We start from the raw sequence: 24,140 nt of genomic DNA on the forward strand, positions 1-24,140 counted from the left end.
TGGATCCATTTAAAATATTTTTTCTTTCTTTCTAAAAATAGTCAGTATGTGTATACATATCCATACATATAGATGTACACATACATGAGCAAATAAAAGGTGGTGGTTACTAGTGGAAGCTCTAGTCCATTGATGTACATTCCAGTCCCATTCCACACCTGTGAGGCAACTCACTGAACACTGCTATGTGTCAGTTTCCTCACCAAATAAGAAAATATAATGAAAATATTTAGCATATACTTGGTATTCCATAAGTGGCCAATCTCTTTTTCAGTATACGTACAATGTTGGCTCTGGCTGGGTATTTTAGTTGGTTAGAGCATCATCCTGATACTCCAAGGTTGCAGGTTTGACCACCGGTGAGGACACATATGAGAATCAACCAATGAATATATAAATAAGTGGAGCAAGAAATCAATGTCTGTCTCTTTCTGTCTCTGTCTCTCAAATCAGTAAATAAAAGTTAAAATAATAATAATAATAATAATAATATATGTACAATGTCTTTGAGGCTAGTCTTTCTATACTTCAATAACAAAATCTCAATTATACGCTAAAAACACTGATAATGAATAATGGGGGAAAATAAAAAGATAACACTCACATGTAATCCCTTTCTCCAAATTATACTGATTGCTTTTTAATGTTTTGCATGAATTTATTTTTAAAATATTTAGAAATAATTTCAAATTTATAGAAAGCTGTAAAATAAGAACAGTACACTTCACCCAGATTCACCTAATATTGACTTTTTAGCTTATTGGCTTGTCATTTGTTCTCCTTTTCTCCCCCCCCAACATAATACATTTTTAACCATTTTTAATGTTTTGCAGCCATTCAAGAGCAAGCTGCATTTACTGTGGTCCTTTACATTAAATACATTAGAGTGTATTTCCTAAAAATAGGGACATGTAATTGCTTATTTTTAAATGCAACAGGAAAATAGGTCACTGAGTGAAGTCTACCCATATTATGGCTGAAATAACACAAGTGACATATTCTTATTTAAACTTAAGGTGATAATTTGGGTAGTGCATTCCCATGGGACTTTCTGGAAGCCCATCAGAATATGGCTGGTGAAGTGTCCCTGGCTGGACCTTAGCACAAATGTGCATAATCCATTACAGAAGCTAGAAAATTATCTATAATATTTTATTGAACATATTTGATACAAGATTTATTTTAAAATATATTGTACTTTATTTCTTTTATTTAAATGCCTCTTGGAAAGCTAAAACATGGTAAAACCATCTCGTAAATAATAGAGGGCAAGGATACTGTGAAAATGTCCATATCCCTGCATAAACTGCTGTGGAAATTGCTTTATAATTGCAACAAATTTTGATGAAAAATATTAGCTAAAATTACAAGGCAATTAAATAAATTAATGTGACTACCACACAGATATTTTAGTATCTTAGACTCAACCAAGGACTAATCCATAGGTTGTTAAGACTCTTTTTAAAAATTCAATACATGAATTTCTAAGGGAACTGCACACAAAGAAATTTACCAAGAGCTTAGTCTCTTGGAGGCAGTTAAACTGGATTTGAATCTGGGTTCCCTTATTAGTAAGCTGCATCCTTGAACTAGCCACTTACCTGAGCTCCCCACACCTCAACTGCCACGCTCATAATACGGGACGATAAGACTATTCCTCTCAGCATTTGGAGAGGATTGAAAGGGGTAGAATTTGTAAATCACTTCGCACAGTGCCTGGCACATCGAGTAGCCACTCCATTAATGATAGATATTATTATTAAGCAGTGAGGCAGGTCTAACATGTTTTCATAAGAAGATTATAAATTACATTATCTCTAATTATACTTACATCTAAACTCCTATGTCCTCTCCTTTTTCTCCACTCCTGGGGACCTTCGAACAAAGAACACCAGCCAAACCATGTTTATGTGAGTCTGTTAACACTGGACATACAAATCAAGTCCACTGTTATGAACTCTTAAGTTTGTAGTGTTTCTTTCTTTTTTCCCCAATGACTTCATCTACTCAGCAAATACACAATGGCAATTAGGGTAACAACATATAATGAGAAACACAAAGAAAAAGAACACTGAGAAATTAGCTGATGCTGGGAAAATGCAGTGAAAGTGCTGTTTCAAGCATGCCTGCTCCTGGCTAGATCATCCAATGAGTAATCTTCATATGTTCTGGCCTAGCTTCTAGTGTTAGGTTGTTACTCAACAAATGTTAGAGAAAATTATTTTTTAAACTTAGCTTGCTCCCCCCCAAAAGAATCATACAAATCATTAAAAAGACAGAGGGTGTCATATAAATGAGGCACGAAAGCCTAATGAGAACTTTAAAAGAAAAAAGAGAGAATGTGGGCTTGAGGAGTCACGCTAGAAAGGAAAGGAGAGAAGGCGTGAAAGAAAGAAAATTGATCTAAGGGAGGACCTGCGACGTGCTGTGCTCACTGCTGGGAGCTTCTGTACTTCTCATGAACATCAGTAATGGTGATGAGGAAATGGAGTCCCGCAAAGTCTCAATCACTCGCTCAAGTCGACAAAACCAGGAAGTGACTGAGCCCACCAACCACTCTAACCCACCATACCTGAAAGTCCATCACACCTGAATGTTCTAGCCCCAAGGAAAAGAGGAAGAGTCTGATTCAGGAATGTCCAAATCCTCCTCATGAACTCACTGATGGCATAACTCAGTACAGATTCTACCTTGGTGCTTCAGTGCTCCTTAAGGGGGCAGTCTAGAAATGAGAAGTGCCGTTGTGCTTTGGGTTGTCACAAACATGCAGTGTGCTCCTGGCATTTATCTGGTGGGTGTTAGCAGAGTAACAGAGAAGTTTCCCACCTCCCTCACAAGCCTCAGTGCCCCTCCCAACATTCATCAGTAATGGTGAATGGTGGAAGAAAATCTGTTCATAGTTACCTGAGCCCAGATCCTAATTCCAAATTATATCTAAATAAAAAGTAATTTTTCTAATCTCATGTTTCTTTTAATTTGGCACAAAACTCCTTACCTAGGCTACTGTATTACTCTGTAAAACAAATCATACTCCAGCTTATATTTGGTGGAACAGGAAACTGTATGAGAAGCGATCCAGCAAGCAGAGGGGAAAATTCCCTTGATACAGGCAATCTTGTGTTTAAAGTGTTTTCTATTTATATAATGCTGGGCCAAGCACTGTAACAAGTACAATAACAAGTGAAAAGCATAAGAATTCAACCCTACCCATGAATCTGCTTTGTTGGCAGAACATCCCATTATATTGACTGTTTTTAGCAGCATCACATTTAAAGTCATCTGTTAAAATATACATATTATGTAGAACGAGAACCCTCTACCACAGTATGAACCACTCATTTCTTTGTTTTAAGTCTTGGCTTCTTTGAGGACAACCCAATGGGGATCCGATGTAGAACAAATATGTTTTGATGGAGAAGGAAAGAAAGGCTAGGTGGAGGGAGTAAGGCAGTGAGTCCGAGACTAAGAGGAATCTTAAGATCACAGACCAGCCAGCACACAGGAGAAAATACAATATTGATGGGTAAAGTTAAGGGCAGAGAAGAGTTGAGAACCAATGGAGAATTAATGAAGACATACTGATTGTGTTATAGGCAACAAACATGTCTAATTGAATAGAAATGAGGCAGGATGGAAGAGACAAATGGGCTTCAGTTCAGACCTCTAATAGTTTGTGTGCCCTCCATGAGGCCAGAGTTAGAGATGACACATATATAAGGATCATGGCAGGGTACCTCATACACAGTAGGAGAGGCCGAAACTGAAGAGCTAGTATTATTGTTGCTGGTGACAGTTTTACAACAGGCCAGGCTTTGTAAAGGCTGAAGCGATACCTGTTGTAGACAGCACTTCGTTTTGTTAGAGGACAAGAGCAGTGCACACAGTGAGATGTTTCCAGTGACTTTTATCTGATCAGTTCCAGGGATGCTTGTGGAACTGTCTGGTTCATGAAGTACTGCTGAAGCATTCCACTCATATCAAACACAACCTGAACATGGGGATACACACTCCAGGAGAGAAGCAGTGCCAGCGCCCAGTTCTTTATCCTGGCCCCCTGCTGATAAATTGGTCTAGCTCATGTCATCAGCTCAAATTCAAGAATGGGTTGACTTTTGGCAAGCAGTGTTGGAAATAGCTATGCTTAAGAGAAATTAATAGGTTCAAATATGTTTAGAAATGGCACAAATAAATTAGGATCCTTTATGTTTACCATCATATGAAATTTAAATTGTCTTGTAGATCTAAGCAATTTAATCCCTTGAAAACTCCTTTAAGTCCATGATGAATGCTTCTTATACAGGTTACAATGGACTTAGTGTCAGGCAGAGCCTGACATGGTAAAACCATCAAACAATCAGTATAATTTGATCAACAACAAAGTATTAAGCTACAGAACAAAAGTGATCTATTCTTTCCTCTTTCAGATGAACTTTGGTTGAAAAATAAAGATACCATCATAAACAAATCAACAAACAAGTGTTGGAGAGGATGTAGAGAAAAGGGAACCCTAGTGCACTGTTGGTAGGAATGCAGACTGGTGCAGCCACTGTGGAAAACAATATGGAATTTCCTCAGAGAACTGAAAATGGAACTGCCTCTTGACCCAGCAATTCCACTGCTGGACTATATCCTAAGAACCCTGAAACACCAATCCAAAAGAACCTATGCACCCCAATGTTCATAGCAGCATAATTTACAATAGCCAAGTGCTGGAAGCAACCTAGGTGCCCATCAGTAAATGAGTGGATAAAAAAACTGGTACATTTATACAATGGAATTCTACACAGCAGAAAGAAAGAAGGAGCTCCTACCCTTTGCAAGAGCATGGATGGAATTAGAGAGCATTATGCTAAGTGAAATATGCCAGGTGGTGAGGGACAAATACCATATGATCTCACCTTTAACTGGAACATAATCAACAAGAGAAAAGAGCAAGCAAAATATAACCAGAGACACTGAAAGTAAAAACAATATGACAGTAATCAGAGGGGAGGTGGGAGGGGATAATGGTGGGAAGGGTTTTCACAAACTAGTATAAAGGACACATGCACAAAAACAAGGGAAGGGTGGAAACAAAGGAGGGATTTGGCTGGGTTGGGGGTGAGTGGTGAGGGGAAATGCAGACAACTGTAATTGAACAATAATAAAAAATAAAAAGAAAGAGAGCTCCTTAGACTAGAGCCCAGAGAAGAGGTCGGGGGGGGCGGGGGGGGCGGGTATCATTCAGCATTCCAGAGAACCAGTACTACAGGATGAGTAGTATCTCGTTTCGACAGCCACAGTGTAATAAATGAAAGCCATGTCAGGTGACACATTTATCTTCACAGGAAAAGCAGCCATTCCAAAGCAAGCATCTCAGATGTCATACCAGCTCAGACAAGAAGTCATAAAGCAGGAAGGCTCAATGCAGAAGGTGCAGGGTGCCCAGACTGTAATCAAAGCAGTGTGAATGGGCACTGCAGCTCCAAGCTCACAAGAGCCTTGACTTTCCCTCTGGGCCTGCCTTACCAGTCAAGTAATCAGTGGAGGCCTTCTCAGCCATGTAGGGGCTCAAGCCTTTTTTAAAAAAAATATTTTTTTAATTTATTTTTAGAGAGAGGGGACGGGAAGGAGAAAGAATGGGAGAGAAACATCAATGTGTGGTTGCCTCTCATGTGTCCCCTACTGGGGACCTGGCCTGCAACGCAGGCATGTGCCCTGACTGGGAATCGAACCAGCAACCCTTTGCTTCACAGGCCCGTGCTGAATCCACTGAGCTACACCAGCCAGGGCAGGGCTCAAGCCTTTGAGCTGCCTTTTATCCTAAAACCTTTATGGCAGAAGCAGCCCTGCTGTTTTTCCCAAATGCGAAGTAGCCATGAAAAAAACAAAAACAGAAAAACAAAGAGCATCTTTATCCATTTCTTCATTTGTTCATTCATTCAACAAATACTCATCTTATGGTCCAGTCACTAATCTAGGTACAGACTGGCCATTGAGGTAGCTACAGTCCCCAACCTCAGAAGAGTTAGATTCTAATAGGACAGACAAACATGTAGGAGGTACAATGGGAGTCACAGAAGATGATTCTGGGAGTACTGAGGAGAGCAGTAGATGCAATCCACAGAGGCCTTCATGGAGGAAGTGGTGTCTAAGTTAAAGCTTAAAAGAAGGCTGTGAATTGATCACGTGGAAAGTTAGAGAAATAATATATACCCACTTATAAAAAGACTCCAGGTGTGTTTGGGGAATTGATGAAGTTCATACAGCTGAAGCACTGAAGGAGAGGAGGTTGAGAACTTAAATAAATTTGGGGGCAGGAGACAGGAATATTATCCAGATGGTTCTGAGGAATCAGAGAAGTGAGCAACACAGATGACATTTACATACATTTCAAGTCGATTTATTTAAAGGTGGTTTTCCATAAGTATACTAAGAAGAGATCTAATGAAAAATAAGATAAACTTAGATATCCCAAGAGAATCCTATAATGATTTTTAAAAGCTAAATAATCATTAGCAATTATTAAAATTTCATTGTATACATGAGTTTCCTGAAATTCGGGAAATACTTATTTTTAAGATACAGTGTCGTACATAGCCCCTACCCCAAGACATAAAACCCCATCATTTTAAACAACCAGAACTATAAAATTCAGCAATGGGAAGCTTCTTTCCTTTTTTCTTCCATTCTCAATGATCCACATTCTACTGCTCTAATCAGTGTTATTTATTATATCCCGCATGAGACTTAAAATCGTCTGAAACCTGACCATGCTACTTGCTAACTATGTGACTCCAGGCAAGTGATTCACTTACCGGAGCCTGACTCCTGTGATGGACCCATCTCTGAGGGTTGCAGGCAGTGTCTGGGGAGGCAGTGATTGCAGTGGGTGCTTCTACTTCCATTTCACTGAAGCGTAAATGAGACCAGAGGGCTTACATGATTGCAAGGGCCACACAGCTACACAGCAGCCCCAGCCTTCACATCAGGACTTCTGACTCATTCTGCTTCTAGTTTTCTTTTCTGTCATAATTATTTTGGGGGTGTGGTGATTTTCAATGGTAAGTATAATCATATGTCAACTGCAATGACCTTTTTCATACTGTGGGAAAAAACGTTTTTGAATAAAATGGGGATGGAGAATAGTAACTAACAAAAATAACACTGGATGAATATTTTAAGTGGGTGAATTGTATGGTATGTGAATTATATCTCAATAAAGCTATTAAAATTAAAATAGCACTAAATGAGATGTAGGTAACGAGGCCTTTAGAAGAGGGTGTGTGCTGCTTCATTTTGTGTGCTGCTTCATTTTCTCACCTGTGAAATGGGGCTACCATTACCTGCCCTGTCTTTGCTGAGGGGTGAGGTTGAAACAGAGTCTCAATGGTAAAACCATCATGGTGTGCCTAAGGCTCTACTGCACTAGAGGACATTGAAAAGAACTAGAGAACAAAGAACCTTTATTTATTCATTTCTAATGATAATGTGAGCCTCCTAAAATGTATAGGTAAAGAATGCTAGCCCAGAGGGCAAGCACCTGTTCATGAGGTCAACCCTTTTCAAAGTACCGAAGTCACTGAAGTAGCAGCAACAGGAAGTTCTGGGAAACAGAGATTACATGAGCTTGTTTCCCTATGGTATGGTTATACATACCAGGAAAATCCATTCTCCAGATCGATGGCTTCCTAACCAATTACCATGACAGCGTGGTACAGAGGTTCTGCTTTACAAGTCACATGGGTCAAAGAATCCAAATAAACACAAGCGTGGCTGGAGACAGAGAGCCTATAACAGAATCCTAAGTCCTGCCTGGCCTCCTCATGTTCAAAGGCACACACACTGCACCAGACTCGGAAACAGACCTCTTCTGAATTTCCTTTCTATTTTATGAAGGAAATGTAAAATGAAATGCTATTTGGGTTTCTTTTTCAGTAGGAAGACCATTTCCATGTTCCAAATTCCCAATTTATTGGTTTCACAGAAATGCAACATCAACACCAAGGCCTTCATACAAGCAAAGGGTAAAACATGATTTTTCACAGTTTTTAAAAGGCTGAGACCACTTGTGCTCCAGTTCCTACATAGTGGTAAGCTTACAACCAAGCCATTTAGCTCACAGTCAGGTGCAATAAAATCAGTGGAAAACATAAATGGGAAAGCATGCCAAAAATGTAACCATAGTAACACCACAGATGCATCAAGAAATGGTGTGCTCGTGTGCTTCATTTCCCATTTCTTAAATTGGAATCTAAGTAGAGAAAAAATTACACAGAGAACCATCATGATTCCGCAAAACTGCACTCAGACTGAAGACCCAGAGAACTTCAGAGACGGCTGCAATCCAGCCACAGAAACAGCCCTGATGGCTTAAGAGGTGCCACTTAGCAGTTACCTCGTCTCTCCATGACTGTTTCCTCATCTACAAAATTGGTATTAAAAATACCAGGGTCTCAAAAGGCTTTTCTAAGAGTAAAATTGGACAGTATGTCAGAGGCAGGAGACCTGAGGCCCTGGTCATCGTTAAGCCTGTTTTTATTGTCTTACCTTAGTAATGCCTTGGTTTCTTGATCTACAAAAATAGCATGATAATCCTGCTTTACCCATGTGATTAATATTAAAAATGATTGCTAATTCAAGTGTAAGGAATTATTATTAGGATACTATTAGGATTATAGCTTTCAATTCCAATGTTGAAAGCCCAAGAGAAATGAGAGCCAGAATTTCCCATTAATTCATTATGACATTTCTCTGTCCGGTGCAGTTCTGCCACTCTGCAGAAAGGAGCAACTGTGGGGCACTGATCCACGTCACTTGATGTCAACCTCTCTTTCTCTGGGAGCCTTGGTTCTTTCAATAAGTACAGTGGAGGGCAGGGCTCTATTCTAGAATCTGATCTCTGAAGGTCCCAGTCTAGATGCACGATCCAAGTCCTTGCAGAGCTGTGGCATGCGTTCAATTAGGTTACGTTTATTATTTTGCAGTAGTATCAGGAAATATTTGCACTCTAGCATGCTTCTTGTGAAATATTATCTTTTAAAGAAAACCAAATCATAGTAATAAGCAAGGTATCTTGAACTTCAATTTATTCTTCCTTTCTTTTCCTGGTTAAAATACAGTATTTCTAAAAAGACATTTCAAACTTTGAAGGATGGGGTAATAGAAAGGAGACAAGAAAACTTCCAGAATCATTCTTTCTTCTATTTTGAATGAAATTAAATAATTTTATGTCTTTGCAGGTTTCCTGCCTTATGACTGGCTGTACAGGGATGAAGCTGAGTAGCACATGCTAACACTTCATCGCAACTGAGCTGCCAATAATCTACCTCATAGGTACCCCCTTCCCTCAGTTCTTAGTCCAAAGGCCTGGCCCACGCCTTGAATAACAATTATGGTTCACATTTACGGAACCTTACACCCTGCCCACATGAAGCAAAACTGACATACCTCATCCCATTTACTCCTCATAACAGTTCTATGAAGTTATTAGTTTCACTGAGATATCCTTTTCACTGATGGGAAAATTGAACCTTAAAGGAGATATAACTTGCCTGGCATTATAAGCCAGTAAGTGGCAGAGCCAATACTTGAAAGCCATGTAATTTACCTCGCACTGTTCTGTGCGTCCCATTGTTGATTATGATTCCCAGACTTACGGAGCCACTGAGTGAGCAAGCTGTCCCATGTTCCAGACCAGCTCTCCTCTCTCCCTCTACTTTTCACACACCCACCCATCAGTAAGGTGCCCAAACTGGCTACTTACAAGGCACGGCATGGCGATACAGATTATCCCTTATTGTCTGCTGGAGCTCGTGATCGGGAGACCCTTTCTGGAATCGCTGATTGAGAAAGTGTCGCAGGTCCTTGTTCAGCTTTCCTCCTGCAGGAAATGTATAAAACAGACAAAACACATCAACAACAGGGCTTCCCAGAGGCCAAGCAGCCTGAGAGCTATGTGGGGAAGCCACAGGGAGCCCTTCTATTCAGCCACCCTCAGTCATCAGGAGGACTAAGTGGAGGTTTTTCTCTGCAGAAGAGGAAGCCAGCAAGAATGTAACAATGATAAAGCAACATAAAAACAGCATCAATTTGGGGGCCCATTTCACATAATACTAGAAGCCTATGCATTTACACTAGGTTATTATATTAAAAGTATGTGGCACAGACATTTGCAGACACTATTAGAGAAAGAAGGAAAATGGCCAACACCCTAAAGAGGACAATCTCACAATAGATGACAAATTAAAAAATGTTCTTTGCCCAGGGATCCAGCTGGTGGGAATTTGCCCTATGGATATACTTGCAACAGTCTGCCAGAGTATCCAGCCTTGTTCATTGCAGCATTTTTGTAACAGCAAATAAATAAAATTTAAAACAACATGGAAACCACCACCAGGGATCAACAAGTTAAAGTGGTTCATCTAAATAGTAAATGCTGTGCAAAAGCTAGATCTTTATGTATGGGTAGTGTAGGAAAATATGTACAAGAGTGCATGCTGTCTCATCCCCCTTGTGTACAAATAAAATTAAGAAAAGGAGACCAGAATGTTTTTTAAAGTGTATTTTATTGATTATGCTATTATTGTTGTCCCATTTTTCTCCCCTTTACCATCCCCCACCCTGTACCCCCTTCCCTCCAGCGTTCCCCACGCTTAGTTTATATCCATGGGTCATGCGTGTAAATTCTTTGGCTTCTCCATTTCCTGTGCTATTTTTAATCTTCCCCTGTCTGTTTTGTACCTGCTGATTATGCTGCTTATTCCCTGTACCTTTCTCCCAATGATAAGCTTCCATGTGATCTCCATTTCTGTGATTCTGCTTCTGTTCTACTTGTTTGCTTAGTTTTTATTATTTCAGGTTCAGCTGTTGATAGTTGTGAGTTTGTTGTCATTTTACTGTTCATAGTTTTGATCTTCTTCTTTGTCTTAGATAAGTCCCTTAAACATTTCATATAATAAGGGCTTGGTGTGAGCAACTTCTTTAACTTGACCTTATCTGGGAAGCACTTTCTCTGCCCTCCCATTCTAAATGAAAGCTTTGCTAGACAGAGTAATCTTGGATGTAGATCCTTGCCTCTTTGAATAGTTCTTTCTAGTCCCTTCTTCACTACAAGGTTTCTTTTGAGAAATCAGCTGATAGTCTTAGGGAACTCCTTTGGAGGTAACTCTTTCCTTTCCACTTGCTTTTAAGATTCTCTCTTTATCTTTAATATTGGGTAACTTAGCTATAATGTGTCTTGGTGTGTTCCTCTTTGGGTCCAACTTGTTTGGGACTCTCTGGGCTTTCTGGACTTTCTGGAAGTCTATTTCCTTTGCCAGATTGGAGAAGTTTTCTTTCATTATTTTTTCAAGTAAGTTTTTAATTACTTGCTCTTCCTCTTCTCTTTCTAGCATCCCTATGATTCGAATATTTTTATGTTTAAAGTTGTCCCAGATGTTCCTAAGACTTTCCTTGATTTTTTTATTCTTGTATCTTCATTCAGTTCTGGTTGAATGTTTATTTCTTTCTTTTGTTCCAAATGATTTTGTTCCAAATCATTGATTTAGTCTCAGTTCCCTTCCCTTCACTGTTGGTTTCTTGTGTATGTTGCTTTATTTCAATTTGTATTGCCTTCGCTTCTTCCCTTATTTTGCAGCTGTACTCAGTCATTTCTGTGAGCATCCCAATTACCAGTGTTTTGAACTCTGCATCTGATAGACTGGCTATCTCCTTGTCACTTATTTTTTTCCTGCAGTTTTGCTCTGTCCTTTCACTTGAATCATTTTTCTTTATCTTGGCACACCTGTTATGTGGTAAGAGGTGGAGTCTTGGGAATTTGTCAAGACGGGCAACCCACCTCACTCTGTTGTGGTGCTGTATGTGGGGGAGGGGTCAGAGAGGGAACAATGCTGCTTGCCCTTGCTCTGCTCCCACTCATCTCCCTCACTACCCACGACTGATTTGTGCACTTCTGATGCTGATTCCCAGTGGGTTTGTGTATATTCTAGGACCCTGTGGGCCCCTCCAATAGACTCTCCTGTGAGATTGGCAGCTTTTCCCACTACTGCAACCCCCACAGGATTTTATAGCCAGAATTTTTTAAACTTTCTTCTCCCAGTGCTGGACCCCTGTGTTGCATGGTCTGTCTCACTCCCTAGTTGTTCCTCCTGGATTATCCGCACTCAAATGTGAGACCACCTGGTCCACCAGCCACTGCCTTGCCACACGTCCTCTCTGCCCAGCTGCCCATCACCACCCTCCTACCAGTCTGGATGAATGTTTCTTCTTTAACTTCTTGGTTGTTGGACTTCTATACAGTTCAATTTTCTGACATTTCTTGTGGTCTTTTGTTTTTAAAGTGGTTGTTATTCTTCTTTTGTTTGTGGAAGGAAACAAAGCATATCTACCTATGCCTCCATCTTGGCTGGAAGCCTTGATGTTTCTCTCATCAGAACGTTTTAACAACAGCTTTTTTCAGGAAGAAAGTCTTGGGCAAGGGAAATAAATGAGATATCACTCTTCCTTATATAGACAGATAGAAATATAGAGATCTCACTATCCTGTGTTGATTTATAAACACTAAATATATATTTCTTTTTTATTAATGTTGCTGTTTAAGCAGTAGTTAATTGGGTGGAGCTTTGGGTTTTTTTCTTTGTAGTTCCCTACAGTAAAAGAACAAAAATAATGCTAAAAAATTATAGTTACAAATATATGCCATGGAAAGAAGGTAACTAAATTTTTTTAATTATAAATACAAATTATAGTCTATAGCATCTACAGAAGGCCTGAATATCAACCTAAGTAACATTCATTCTTATGGATAATGACACTTCAGTGATAGCTAAAAAATGACAAGGCTCAGATTGTCCTTCCAAATTTACACAAGATAAAAATTAGGTAAGAGCATTTCTAGCCTTAGAGCAACAATGCAGTAATTCAGTATCCATGTAAACCACAATATTCATGTCTTCAGACAATAACTTCCCCATGGTCAATAAAAGTAAGTCACAAGAATGACAGGAATAGTTAGGAAGATGATATATCCTACCTAGGGCAGGAAACTACTGATCTTTACTCTAATGCCGTGTTCACAACAAGGTTCCCTGCCATGGTTGATCATTTTAGAAGATACTGATACAAAATATGAACTATTTTATTTGAGTTGTATTATGCCTACAGTTTCAAGTGGCCAAAAAGAAGATACATGTATTCGAGTTAAGCTTAGGTCATTCAATTAATATCCAATTAATCATCAGATATTTGCTTGTCTATTTATTATGTTTTTTTTATCCTCACCCAAGGAGATGTTTATTGATTTTACAGTGAGGTGAAGAGAGAGAGAGAGAAAGAAAGAAAGGGAGAGATACATCAATGTGAGATAGAAACATCTATCAGTTGCCTGTTGCCCACACCCGACTGGGGACCAAACCCACAACCTAGGAACATGCCCTGACTAGGAATCAAACCCATGACCTTTTGGTTTATGGGACAACAATACAAACAACTGAGCCACACCAGGCAGGCATCATCAAATATTTATTGAATGAAGAAGACAAACACCCACACACCCTACTTCCTCCCCTCTAAAATGGGCACAAGGTTTAATCAAACATTTTGTAAAATAATATATATGATTGGCCATTGAGCACATGAAAAGATATTCAATACCACAATTATCAGAGAAAGGCAAATTGAAACCACAGTAAGATACTACGGCATACGCACTAATACAGCAAAGTTAAAGACTGATGTGTTATGTGTTATGATCTTATGTGTTAACAAGATTGTGGAGCAATGGAACTTTTACATACTCCTGGTGGGAAAGTAAAATGGTTCATTCTCTTGGGAAAACAATTTAAGTGCATCTTATAAAGTTAAACCTAAACTAACCAAATGACCCAACAATTACACTCCACTCAAGCAAAATGAAAGCAAGTCCACACACACACAAAACTTGTAAATGTAACTACAACTTTATTCATTACGCAATAGTCCCAAATTTGAAATAGCCCAATAAGCAAACTGCACTGTATTCAAACTATAGGATGCTATACCACAATTAAAAGGCATATATACATAATATTAATAAATCTCAAATATATAATGCTAGCAAAGAAGCTAGGCACAAAAAAAGAACATACTGTACAATTCTATCTTTACAAACAGTTTTAGTAAAGGCTAGCCGGACTGAGAGTGACAGAGGGCAGTTAAGTGGTTACCTGAGGGTAGACGAAGACTGCAAATGGGCACAAGGGACTTAAGATCTATGGAGTGTATCAACATCAATTTCTTGGCTTTGCAACTATACTGCAGTTATGTTATAATTGGGAAAAACTGGGTGAAGGGTACATGGGACCTCTGCATGCACACTGATTCCAAAATAAAATATATATTTTTAAATATTTTATTTACTTACTTTTAGACAGAGGAGAAGGGATGGAGAAAGAAAGGGAGAGAAACATCAATGTGTGGTTGCTTCTTGTGCACCCCCTACTGGGGACCTGGCCTGCAACCCAGACTTGTGCCCTGACTGGGAATCAGACTGGCGACCCGTTGGTTCACAGGCTGGCGCTCAATCCACTGAGCTACAACCAGCCAGCAAAAATAAAATATTTAAAAAAGGGGGAGCATAAGAAACCTCTTTGGCGGAGATGCCAGTAAAATATATCTTGATTATTATAGTGATATCACATGTTTAGGCATTTGTCAAAACTTACAGAACTATGTATTTATCTGTAAACAAATATATTTTATAATATGCAAATTATAATAAGATCTATTTCAAATTTTTAAAACACAATTATTGAATGACTGTGGTAGACACTGTTCTAAATACTTAGTTTTTAAATTATTAGAAAACTGAACCACAAGAAAGAGAATAAATCTTGGTAGTTAAGATGGCCCTGTGTTTAAATTCTGGACACACTGTTTATTACTAGTGAGCCCAAGAGCACTGCTTAACCTCTGAACTGTACTCTTCTCATCTGCAAAAATGGAGCACGGTGTCACAGTAGTTCCATCACAAGACTGTTGTGAGGATTAAATGAGACTCGCAGAGGTTGGCACTGAGAAAGCACTCAATAAGTGATGGAAATTACCATTATGAGAATATAGCACGGACAACTGAGGCAAGAGAGAAAGAACTGGTATCAGTCCAAAGGTAGACTGTTACCTAAAAGAAAATTTTCAGCTAAACTTAAAACCTGTCCTGTTAGCTTAGAAATAGTGAAAAACAGAATACAGGACTAGCGAAACATGGATTGCATGATATTTTTGAGTTTCTGAAAGGGAAGAAAATACTACTTGTGCTCAAATGCTCTGGACATTTGTAAACTGGTTAACAAACACTTAGTACATGATATATTCCAGGCACTGTTCTGGAACTGAAGTTCAGGAAACAAGACCAACTGGTAGATCACTGATATTTGACAGTCATATCTGCCAACTCTACCTCTAGGTGTAAAGCACTCTGGAATTTGACCAAAAGGATAACAATGTTTACCAGCAAAATCTCTATTACCTAGAATCTAGGGTTTTATATTCCCCTTAGGAGACCAGAGTGCTGGACATTAAAAACAGTGACAATTATCATTTGAGCCTTGAATACCAGAGATGTCTATGGGATCCAAATGTACTGCTTGAGCTGAAAGCAAAATTCCAAAGATGATTCAGGATACAGTATCTTTTCATCCTATATATACTGAAGGCTCACACATGACATTCCCATCAAGATAAACCAGGGACTTACAGGTTGGAAGGCATTAAGACATAGACACACTTGGTTTACACTTGAGCTTTACATTAAAACTAGCCAAGCCAGCTATAGTCTATGATCATTGAAGTAAAACTCCTTTCTACTGCGAATGTGCCAAAGGGCAGGGTTAACTATGTTGACTGTTAACATTTACTCTATGTTCCGTGACATTTGTAAGCGAAAAGCCTCAACCTTTGCATTACGTTAGCAACACTGTACTTTTTGGCATCTAATCTCAAATTAATTGCCAGTTATTTAGGGGACCTGTCTATAAATCTTCTCCTAATTGTCAAGGGCAATAAGCCAATGAAATAATAAATTGCAAGACGGAGTTTGTCATGCATCTACACTCTGAAATTCAAGATTTGTTTTGCAAATGAAAAACATCCATCAGGGATATAAGGGACTTTTTCCAGGAAAAGGATTCAGAGCTTAATTTGAGACATTTTATGATATATCTTTTTATAAATTGGAAAGATTTACCATTTTATATTTTAATGTTTTATCTATATATCTGGAATTCTGTTTTTTTACATTTAAATCAATATACTGCTGCTTTTTAAATTTGCATTAGTTTGCAGGTATTTAACCATGTCAGTCGATGTAATTTTTGTTGTTTTAAATGTTGTATAATATTTCATTTAAAAATACACCAAAATATATTTCTCCTTCATAGAATATTGGGCTAGCCCCATTTCTGCAATACTATTGTAATGCCTTTTTTAAAAACCAATGTGTTCTGGGGGGGGGGGGGGTGGGCTGGAATGGGAGTAAAATACAGAAAGCTGTACTTGAACAATAATTAAATTTAAAAAATTATATTAAAAAACAATGTGTTAATTTTTTCTCTAGACTATCAAAATATGGAAATGGACATAAACATCTTCAATTTACCTAGATATTGGTAAATTCTTCTCCAAAATGGAGGTGCCAATTTACCTCCAGCAACAATTTTTGGAGGTCCTGCTTCCCCACAATCAGGGTGGCGTTACTATTATTAGTGTAGCAGGGGTCCCTGATACCACCCCCAGATCTGCTGACTCCCCATCCGAATTCACAGGACGCGGGATAAGGTTGCCTCAGCGCTATGATTTTTACGGCAGACGTGTGCACAGCCATAGCAGCGACGGGAAAGTCTGGCAGGGCAACAAAGTCCAAAGGCCTTCAGATGCCAGCTTCCCAGTGTCCTCTCCAACAGGAGTCACACACTCAATTCCCAATACAAGAAGTTATGACAATCCTGTGAAGTGTTGCTCATTTGACACTCTGAGAAGCTCATTAGACACTCAGGGCCCACAGTTTTTATTAGGAACCACTCAGGTACACAGCGTGTGTCTGACATGAAACAAAACTAAACTTTTAGAAGGAAAGCATAAACCGTATCTTTTGCCCAAAAAGTTAAAGCACAGTTGAGTCAATGGAGAGAATCCCTCCAAAACCCGAGCTCCCAAGATTCCAGCCAAAAGCCAACTTGGTAAGCAGGCTTTCATGTGAACAGTCATTAGGACAAAATGGCAACCTGCTGTTACACTAATTTACAATTATTGATTACTAGTGAAATTGACCATTGCATATTTTTGTCTATTTCCTCTCCTGTGACTCCCTGTTCATATTCTTTGTGCATTTTCCTAGTGAGTTGTTTTGTTATTCTTGGTAAGAATCTGATATGATTCCTTTACCAATTATTTAGGTTGCAAATTTTGCTTGTCATTATTTCAACATGAAAGGATCCCCTAACAAAACTGAGGGGTGCCGTTTTCCCAACCTTTCCTCTCCTATGCTGCACAGTTTTCTGCTCAATCAAACAGAAGCATCATTTTTGAGGTGACAGGTTGTTTTTTTTAAATGTTTATTTTTTTACTTAATTCTTATTCAAGTACAGTTTTCTGTTTTATATTCCCTGCCCTGCCCCCCCCCCCAGCAGTGCTCCCCACTGGAGGTGACAGGTTTTGAGGGGACTCTGCTTGATCTGATATCTGCCTCCTAAAAGAGAATGTAAGTCAGTAGAAATAATCTTCATGGTCAAGAAACTGGGTTTTCAGTGAGAACACTTTTCAGCTCTCTTAACTCATCTGGTTCTGACCAAGAAGGCCAAACACAACTCTCCCTGTGCCATGGGAGCTCCAGACGGCCCACCTCTACTTGGTCAGAGAATAGTGTTCCATTACAACTAGAACTTAGGCTTTACTATATTTCACATTTGCAATGTTGAGGAAGACTTGCATATGAATATTAAACTAATCATACTTCCAGAAGATTCTGCTTTAGCACACATTTCTCCATGACATGATTATAGTTGTAGAAAAGACATTTTTTAATTTAATTATTGTTCAAGTACAGTTTTCTGTCTTTTACTCCCAGCCCAGCCCCTCCAGTGCTCCCCACCTCCCTCCCATTTCCACCCCTGTTAGTTTTTGTCCATGTGTCCTTTATACTTGTTCCTGTGAATCTCTTTTCCCATGAAATTCCTTCCCCTTCCCCCTCTGGTCCCTGTCAGTCTGTTCTCTATTTCAGTGTCTTTGGTTATACTTTGCTTGTTTGTTTGTTTTGTTGTTTAGGTTCCTGTTAAAGGTGAGATCATATCGTATTTGTCTTTCACTGCCTGGCTTATTATTAAGGCAACAAATAGTTTGCACTGTGGTGAAGCTATTGCAGTTCAGCAGTTTAGGTTTAGAAAGAAAAAAATTTTAATGATTTTTATTTATTTTTAGAGAGAGGGGAAGGCAGGGAGCAAGAAAAGAAAAATACTGATCAGTTTCTCTCGTACACACCTCGTGCAGCGACCAAACCCACAACCCAGGCATGTGTTCCACCGGGAATTGATCCAGCAACCTGCTCTGTGGAATGGTGCCCAACCAACTGAGCCACACCAGTCAGGGAGAGAATAATTTTTTAAAGCCAAAACTATAAATTGAAGTCCAAATTAACTGGTTTTACAGTCACTCAAACTTGCAATCCAAAATATATTGAAATGAGTGTTGTTTGAAAAGGATGTTTGCTATTTGTTTCTTTCTGATACATTTTTCTAACTGTAAAAATAATATAAATTATTGAGGAGTTAGTGATTTATGGGTAGAGTTTCCACTAGGAAAAATAAAACGCGTGAGGACAGCTGGTGATGATGGCTGCACAACAAGGTACTTACTACCACAGAACAGTAAATTTAAAAACGGTTAGCACGATAAATTTCACGTTATGCATACTTTGCCACAATAAAAAGGTAATATAGATTACTTAATATTTTAAAAGTACACAAAAGTACAAAGAAAATTAAAACCAGATGTAACTTGATTTGTATCACCCTTAACATTTTGATTGTGTGTGTATACACATATATTGTACATACTTACATACTTACAATACACTTAGACATTTGAGGAGTTCCATTCACTCATTCAACAAATATTTATTAAGTGTGTCCAGCCCTTCAGATCCAAGAGCACAGTGCAGAATCCCTGAGCGGGGACTGGCGGGCAGACAGGACTGGCCTCCAGACAGAGACAACTGTTAAGATGTGAACTGAAGGAAGGCAAAGGGCTGGCTGGCTGGCTGGCTGGCTCTGCACAATGTGGGGAAAGAGCATTTACCCATAGGGATCCGCATGTACAAGTGGTTTGGATGCAGAAAAGAGGTCAGCATGTTGGAGGAACGGCAGGACACTCAGACAAGGGGTGGCACAGACTGAGGCTAAAAGGAGGCACGGAAGCCAGATAGCTCTGTGCCTCACAGGCCATGATAAAGAGGTGGCATTTTATTCCAAGCTCAGTAGAAATCCACTGAAGTGAGTTTAGTCAGGGATGGGGGAAGGTGTGGTCTAAATTCTGAGATGACTTTTACAACTGTGCGGTGGGTCAGATGTAGGGGCAAGTGACAGGATGAAGCCAATGGAATTGATCACTGACCTGGAGTGCTGGGACAAGGAGATGCCCCTTCCAGGAAGAGGGCAGGGAGGGACAGGGAGGAGGTGTCACTGAAAGCTGGAACTGAGAAGGTTTGCTACTGTGATGAAGAACAACAGCAAAGCAAGGCAAAGGTCAAAATGAATCCAATGTCTGTGCTTACCTGGTGATGAACAGGTCTGATGGTACAAAGAGTTGCTATTATGTTCAGATGTGTAAGTCTGTGCTGTATACGTGCATTTTTATCCAAATATCCTAACACTGAATTCAGAGCATTCCCAATATACCACTAGTGCTCAAAAATATAGTTTTATTAGCTATATACTATTTTATTTTCTCATTACATCACAGCCTATTTAACTATTACCAATTATTATGCATACATTCCCTGTGATTAATCTTCTTGTATAAATGCTATCTGTATTTCTGGTTATTTTTTTCATGATTCCTGAAATGAAAATATTGAGACTAAAAAGATAAAAACGTTTTAGGCTTTTGATACAAATTCCTTCCAAAAAGATTTTATCAGCTTTCCTTCATCCAGCTTGATTTTAAATGGCTCCAAAGTAGCAATGTGGATTCATCATACTACTATCAGTTTCATGTTAATAGGCATTTACATATATATCCTTTAAAAAACTAGTATAAACAATGCTGTCATAAAAATCTTGAATATAAATTTTTGCTGAAATTTCCTAAAATAGGAATTACTAGAGCAATAAATATGAATATAATTTTAAATATTCTTGACACACAGTTACAAATTGCTTTCAAAAAGGTTATGCCAGTTTCTAAAGTCAAAAAGAAATACAATATCACTAATCCGACCATTACAGTGTCAAACATAAAAATAAATTTCCCCTTTTAATTGTGCGATTTTAAAATTTTCTACCTATACTTCAAATATATACCAACACTATATTAGTGAGGCAACATGGATGATAAAACTATGCTGCTTTTCATTTTGAGAAAACTGCTGATTTGAATATGGAAATTAATTTGGAGATAGGCTCTTGAGAAGTAATGAATGCAATTCCATGACCATATATATTTAAGTAAAAAAAATAAAGAGAAACAAACAAACAAAAAAGCCCTTGCTTCTAAAAACACACGGATTGGGAAGACTCAGTGTGCCAGTTCCTTACCGAATTACTTCCAAGCCCCCTTCTCTCAAATGACATGAAAGTGTTGGTTTAGATTAGGGGTCAGCAGAATTTTTCCATAAAGGGCCAAGGGCCAGATACATATTTCCCAGCTTTGGGAGCACATGGTGACTCCATCCGACTACTACACCCTGCCTTTGTCATTTAAAAGCAGCCATAGATTATATGTAAGCAAAGTTGTTTTCCAATAAAATTTTATGTTTTACAAAAACAGGCAGCATATGTGGCCTACAAGACATAGTTAGGCTAACACCTGGCCTAAATGTTGGCCCTGCACCTCCAGGTGAACAATTCTCCTTAAGCAATTCTTAAAGGTGAAGTAGTGGGTATTCACTGTCTCCAAGGTTAGCCTAAGCAGCATTACCCAGAAACTTGTTCAAAGCAAATTTTCAGGTTCCATCCCAGACTCACTGAATTAGAACCTCTGGGGGTCCCTTTCAGCAATCTACATTTCAACAAGCCTTCCAAGTGATTCTAATAGATTCTGAAGTTAGCAAACCAATGGTCAAAGCCACAGCAAAGCCCCCTAAGAAAACGTGTGCAGCTACACTTTGAGAATGAGTCTACTGGCCAATTTCTCACATATGTTTCCCATCTCTGGCAAACCTCACTATTGTCATTCTACTACCGGGCTAATAATAACACCTTATAATAACAGGTATGGCAGAAATGACTCCAAGCAGGTGGTCCCTAGTCAGACATGCAGAGAGTAAACCTGTTCGTTCCCCTAGTGGTTCAAAGACAGTTATTCTTTCAGGCATGTTTCTGTAGAACTTAAATAAAATGAACAAAAAATTGTGCAGTGAGTCTATGATGTGAAATAGAGACTGCAGGACAGATCTGTGTGTGCTGATCTGGAAAGCTCTAGAAACTCTAGAAATGAAGCTCCAGAAACTACTACGGACCTTGAACTCCCCACATGGACAAGCACAAAACATTCTGCTAGCACATTCACTTATTATTTTCTGACTGCCTACTCTGTTCTTTTTCTCCTGGAGAATCTTTTCATAACAAATTATGCATGGGAAGAAATGCAAGGTTTAAATTCTATCACCTCTATTTTTTAATGATTTCCAGGTTTTTTCACTTTTTATATTTATTCCAACTACACTAGTGTAGTAGAGTAATATCTGTTCAAAAGTAAATAAAAACATAGATTTACATAGAGAAATCAGAAAGCAACATTGGCAAAATAACAAAGGTGACATGAGTTTACAACCAGCCTTAACCAACTAACAGCCGAGTGGCCTCACTGAAAGCTTAAGTCACCCATCTCTACACTCAGAACAGTGAGTGGGGTCTGAGCACGTGTGTTCCTGAGTGTGTCTCCATTTGTCCATGTGTGTGTGCCCTTCAAGAAAACACTATGCCTTCACCAGTGTGGTTCAACTGGCTGGCATAGTCCCACAAAACAGGAGGTCACTGGTTTAATTTCTGGTCAGACCACATGCCTGGGATGTGGGTTCGGTTCCCGAACCGATGGGGTGTGTGCAACTGATGGATGTTTCTCTCCCTTTGTTTCTCTCTCCCTTCCCCCCTCTCTAAAAATAAGTAAACAAAATCTTTAAAAACATATATAACTCTAAATAAAAGAAAACCCAATGTGTAAGACAGTCCACTGAGACCTAACTAAAACTCTCCTCAGATGCACTGCTAGACTCCAGTCATCACAGTGAACATCTCTTACGCACTTTTGACAGAGCAGACACTGTGCTCAGCACCAACTTCACAAACCTCACTCCAACCCAGGTTGGTTCTATTTCCTGTTCCATTTTACAGAAGAAGAAGCCAAGGCTTGCAGATTGTCCTACCACACAAGTAATTTGGCCAAATGAAAGTGTGTACAAATTGAGAGAGACGGAATGAGTATGTGAAGAAGTGACTAGCTGGTGAGCCTTGGTGACAGTGGTGCTGTTCTTTCAACAGCAGTAGGGTTTGGATTTTTTCAAAATAAAAAAAGTAAAATAAAAGCATTTTCACATATACCATGCCACTAGAAAATATCTCTGTGAATCTCAATATAGAAACCAAAAACTGACTTCCCATCCAAACTATCACATTGTAACGTTGTCCCGATATCCTTCTCAACACCTAACATTTGCAGAAACTAGAAAGTCCATCTAAACAGCACTGGCCTGCAGAGAACACCCAGGCAGGGATATCACACAAGCAAGGTTCCTTCCCAGAAGCCATCAAGGCCTTAGGACATTGCTGACAAATAAGATGTTTTAAATGGTTTCATGCAAATGCAAGCTGGGATCCCACTGACATTCCAGAGCCTGGAATATCCATAGCAATTGATGCAGCTGTGGCCCTGGCCACCTAGCCTCACCCTAATTTATTCTCAGACAGGTATGGATAATCTGGATCACAAACTATTCTAATACAGTCTGATATCATTTACACAACCGCAGGCTGGGACCCAAGTTCCAGGCACTCTGACCCAAACCGGGCCCATCTCATACAAACAGGGTTACAATACAGTACACTTGAACATCTGCTGGATTATGAGAACAGGGACCACCAGCTATATCTGCACCATTTGATGGGTCTGAAAAAGGTGAGACCAGTTCCCCTCAGCAGAGCATCCTTAGGAGTTTATTCTTAGCACAAGACCCCTTTCAAACATCTTTCAAACATGGAAACAAAAGAGAGAATCGCATGGTACCAGCCCAGCAAGAATGCGAACAAAGACATCCCAGGCATCAGTAGGAATCTAGAGCAGGGACACACAAAAGTTTTCCGTGCAGTCAGATAGTACATATTTTAAGCTTTGCACGCAGGCTGTGAGATTTATGTTCCCACTACTCCATTCTACATTTTTGGCAGGAAATCGGCCCTAAACAATATGTAAATGACCACACGGCCCCATGGTAATAAAATGATATTATAAAACCAGGCCGATTTGACCCACAAGTTGTACTTTGCCACCCCATTCTAGAGCCCTGTGTCTATCAAAAAACATGCTACATTTTTCCAATATTGTCAGGGTGTGCGTGTGTGTGCACATGTACAGGAAGCTCTGGATGTGAAAACGATTCCCTTAGAAAAGGAGTGGGAAAGTGAACCGCAGGTCTGCACTGAAGAGACCTTCACAGAAATACTGACCATGGTAAAATTACCCCCTCCCCACATCCTCTGGAAGGTAAAGTAATTTTACCTAATTTAATTTTTATTTATTTATAATATTTTATTTATTTATTTATTTTTAGAGAGCAGGGAAGGGAAAGAGAAAGAGTGGAAGAGAAACATCAATGTGTGGTTGTCTCTCATGTGTCCCCTACTGGGGACCTGGCCTGCAACCCAGGCATGTGCCCTGACTGGGAATGGAACCAGTGACCCTTTGCTTCACAGGCCCGT

The 24,140-nt window shown here is 39.3% G+C and overlaps 1 protein-coding gene across 16 annotated transcripts in view; it reads right to left on the reverse strand.

Annotated features, from left to right (window-relative positions):
• Positions 1-24,140, reverse strand: part of MAGI1 (membrane associated guanylate kinase, WW and PDZ domain containing 1) — a 614,474-nt gene that overhangs the window by 230,414 nt on the left and 359,920 nt on the right. For all 16 annotated transcript variants that reach the window (XM_037040898.1, XM_037040888.1, XM_037040886.1 and 13 more), the window contains exon 2: positions 9,746-9,862. In XM_037040898.1, the coding sequence (XP_036896793.1) occupies positions 9,746-9,862 (117 nt within the window). The remainder of the gene's footprint in view (positions 1-9,745; positions 9,863-24,140) is intronic.

This window comes from Sturnira hondurensis, unplaced genomic scaffold (assembly GCF_014824575.4).
Source record: "Sturnira hondurensis isolate 20B ecotype Veracruz unplaced genomic scaffold, ASM1482457v3 Scaffold0002840, whole genome shotgun sequence".
Lineage (NCBI taxonomy): Eukaryota > Metazoa > Chordata > Mammalia > Chiroptera > Phyllostomidae > Sturnira > Sturnira hondurensis.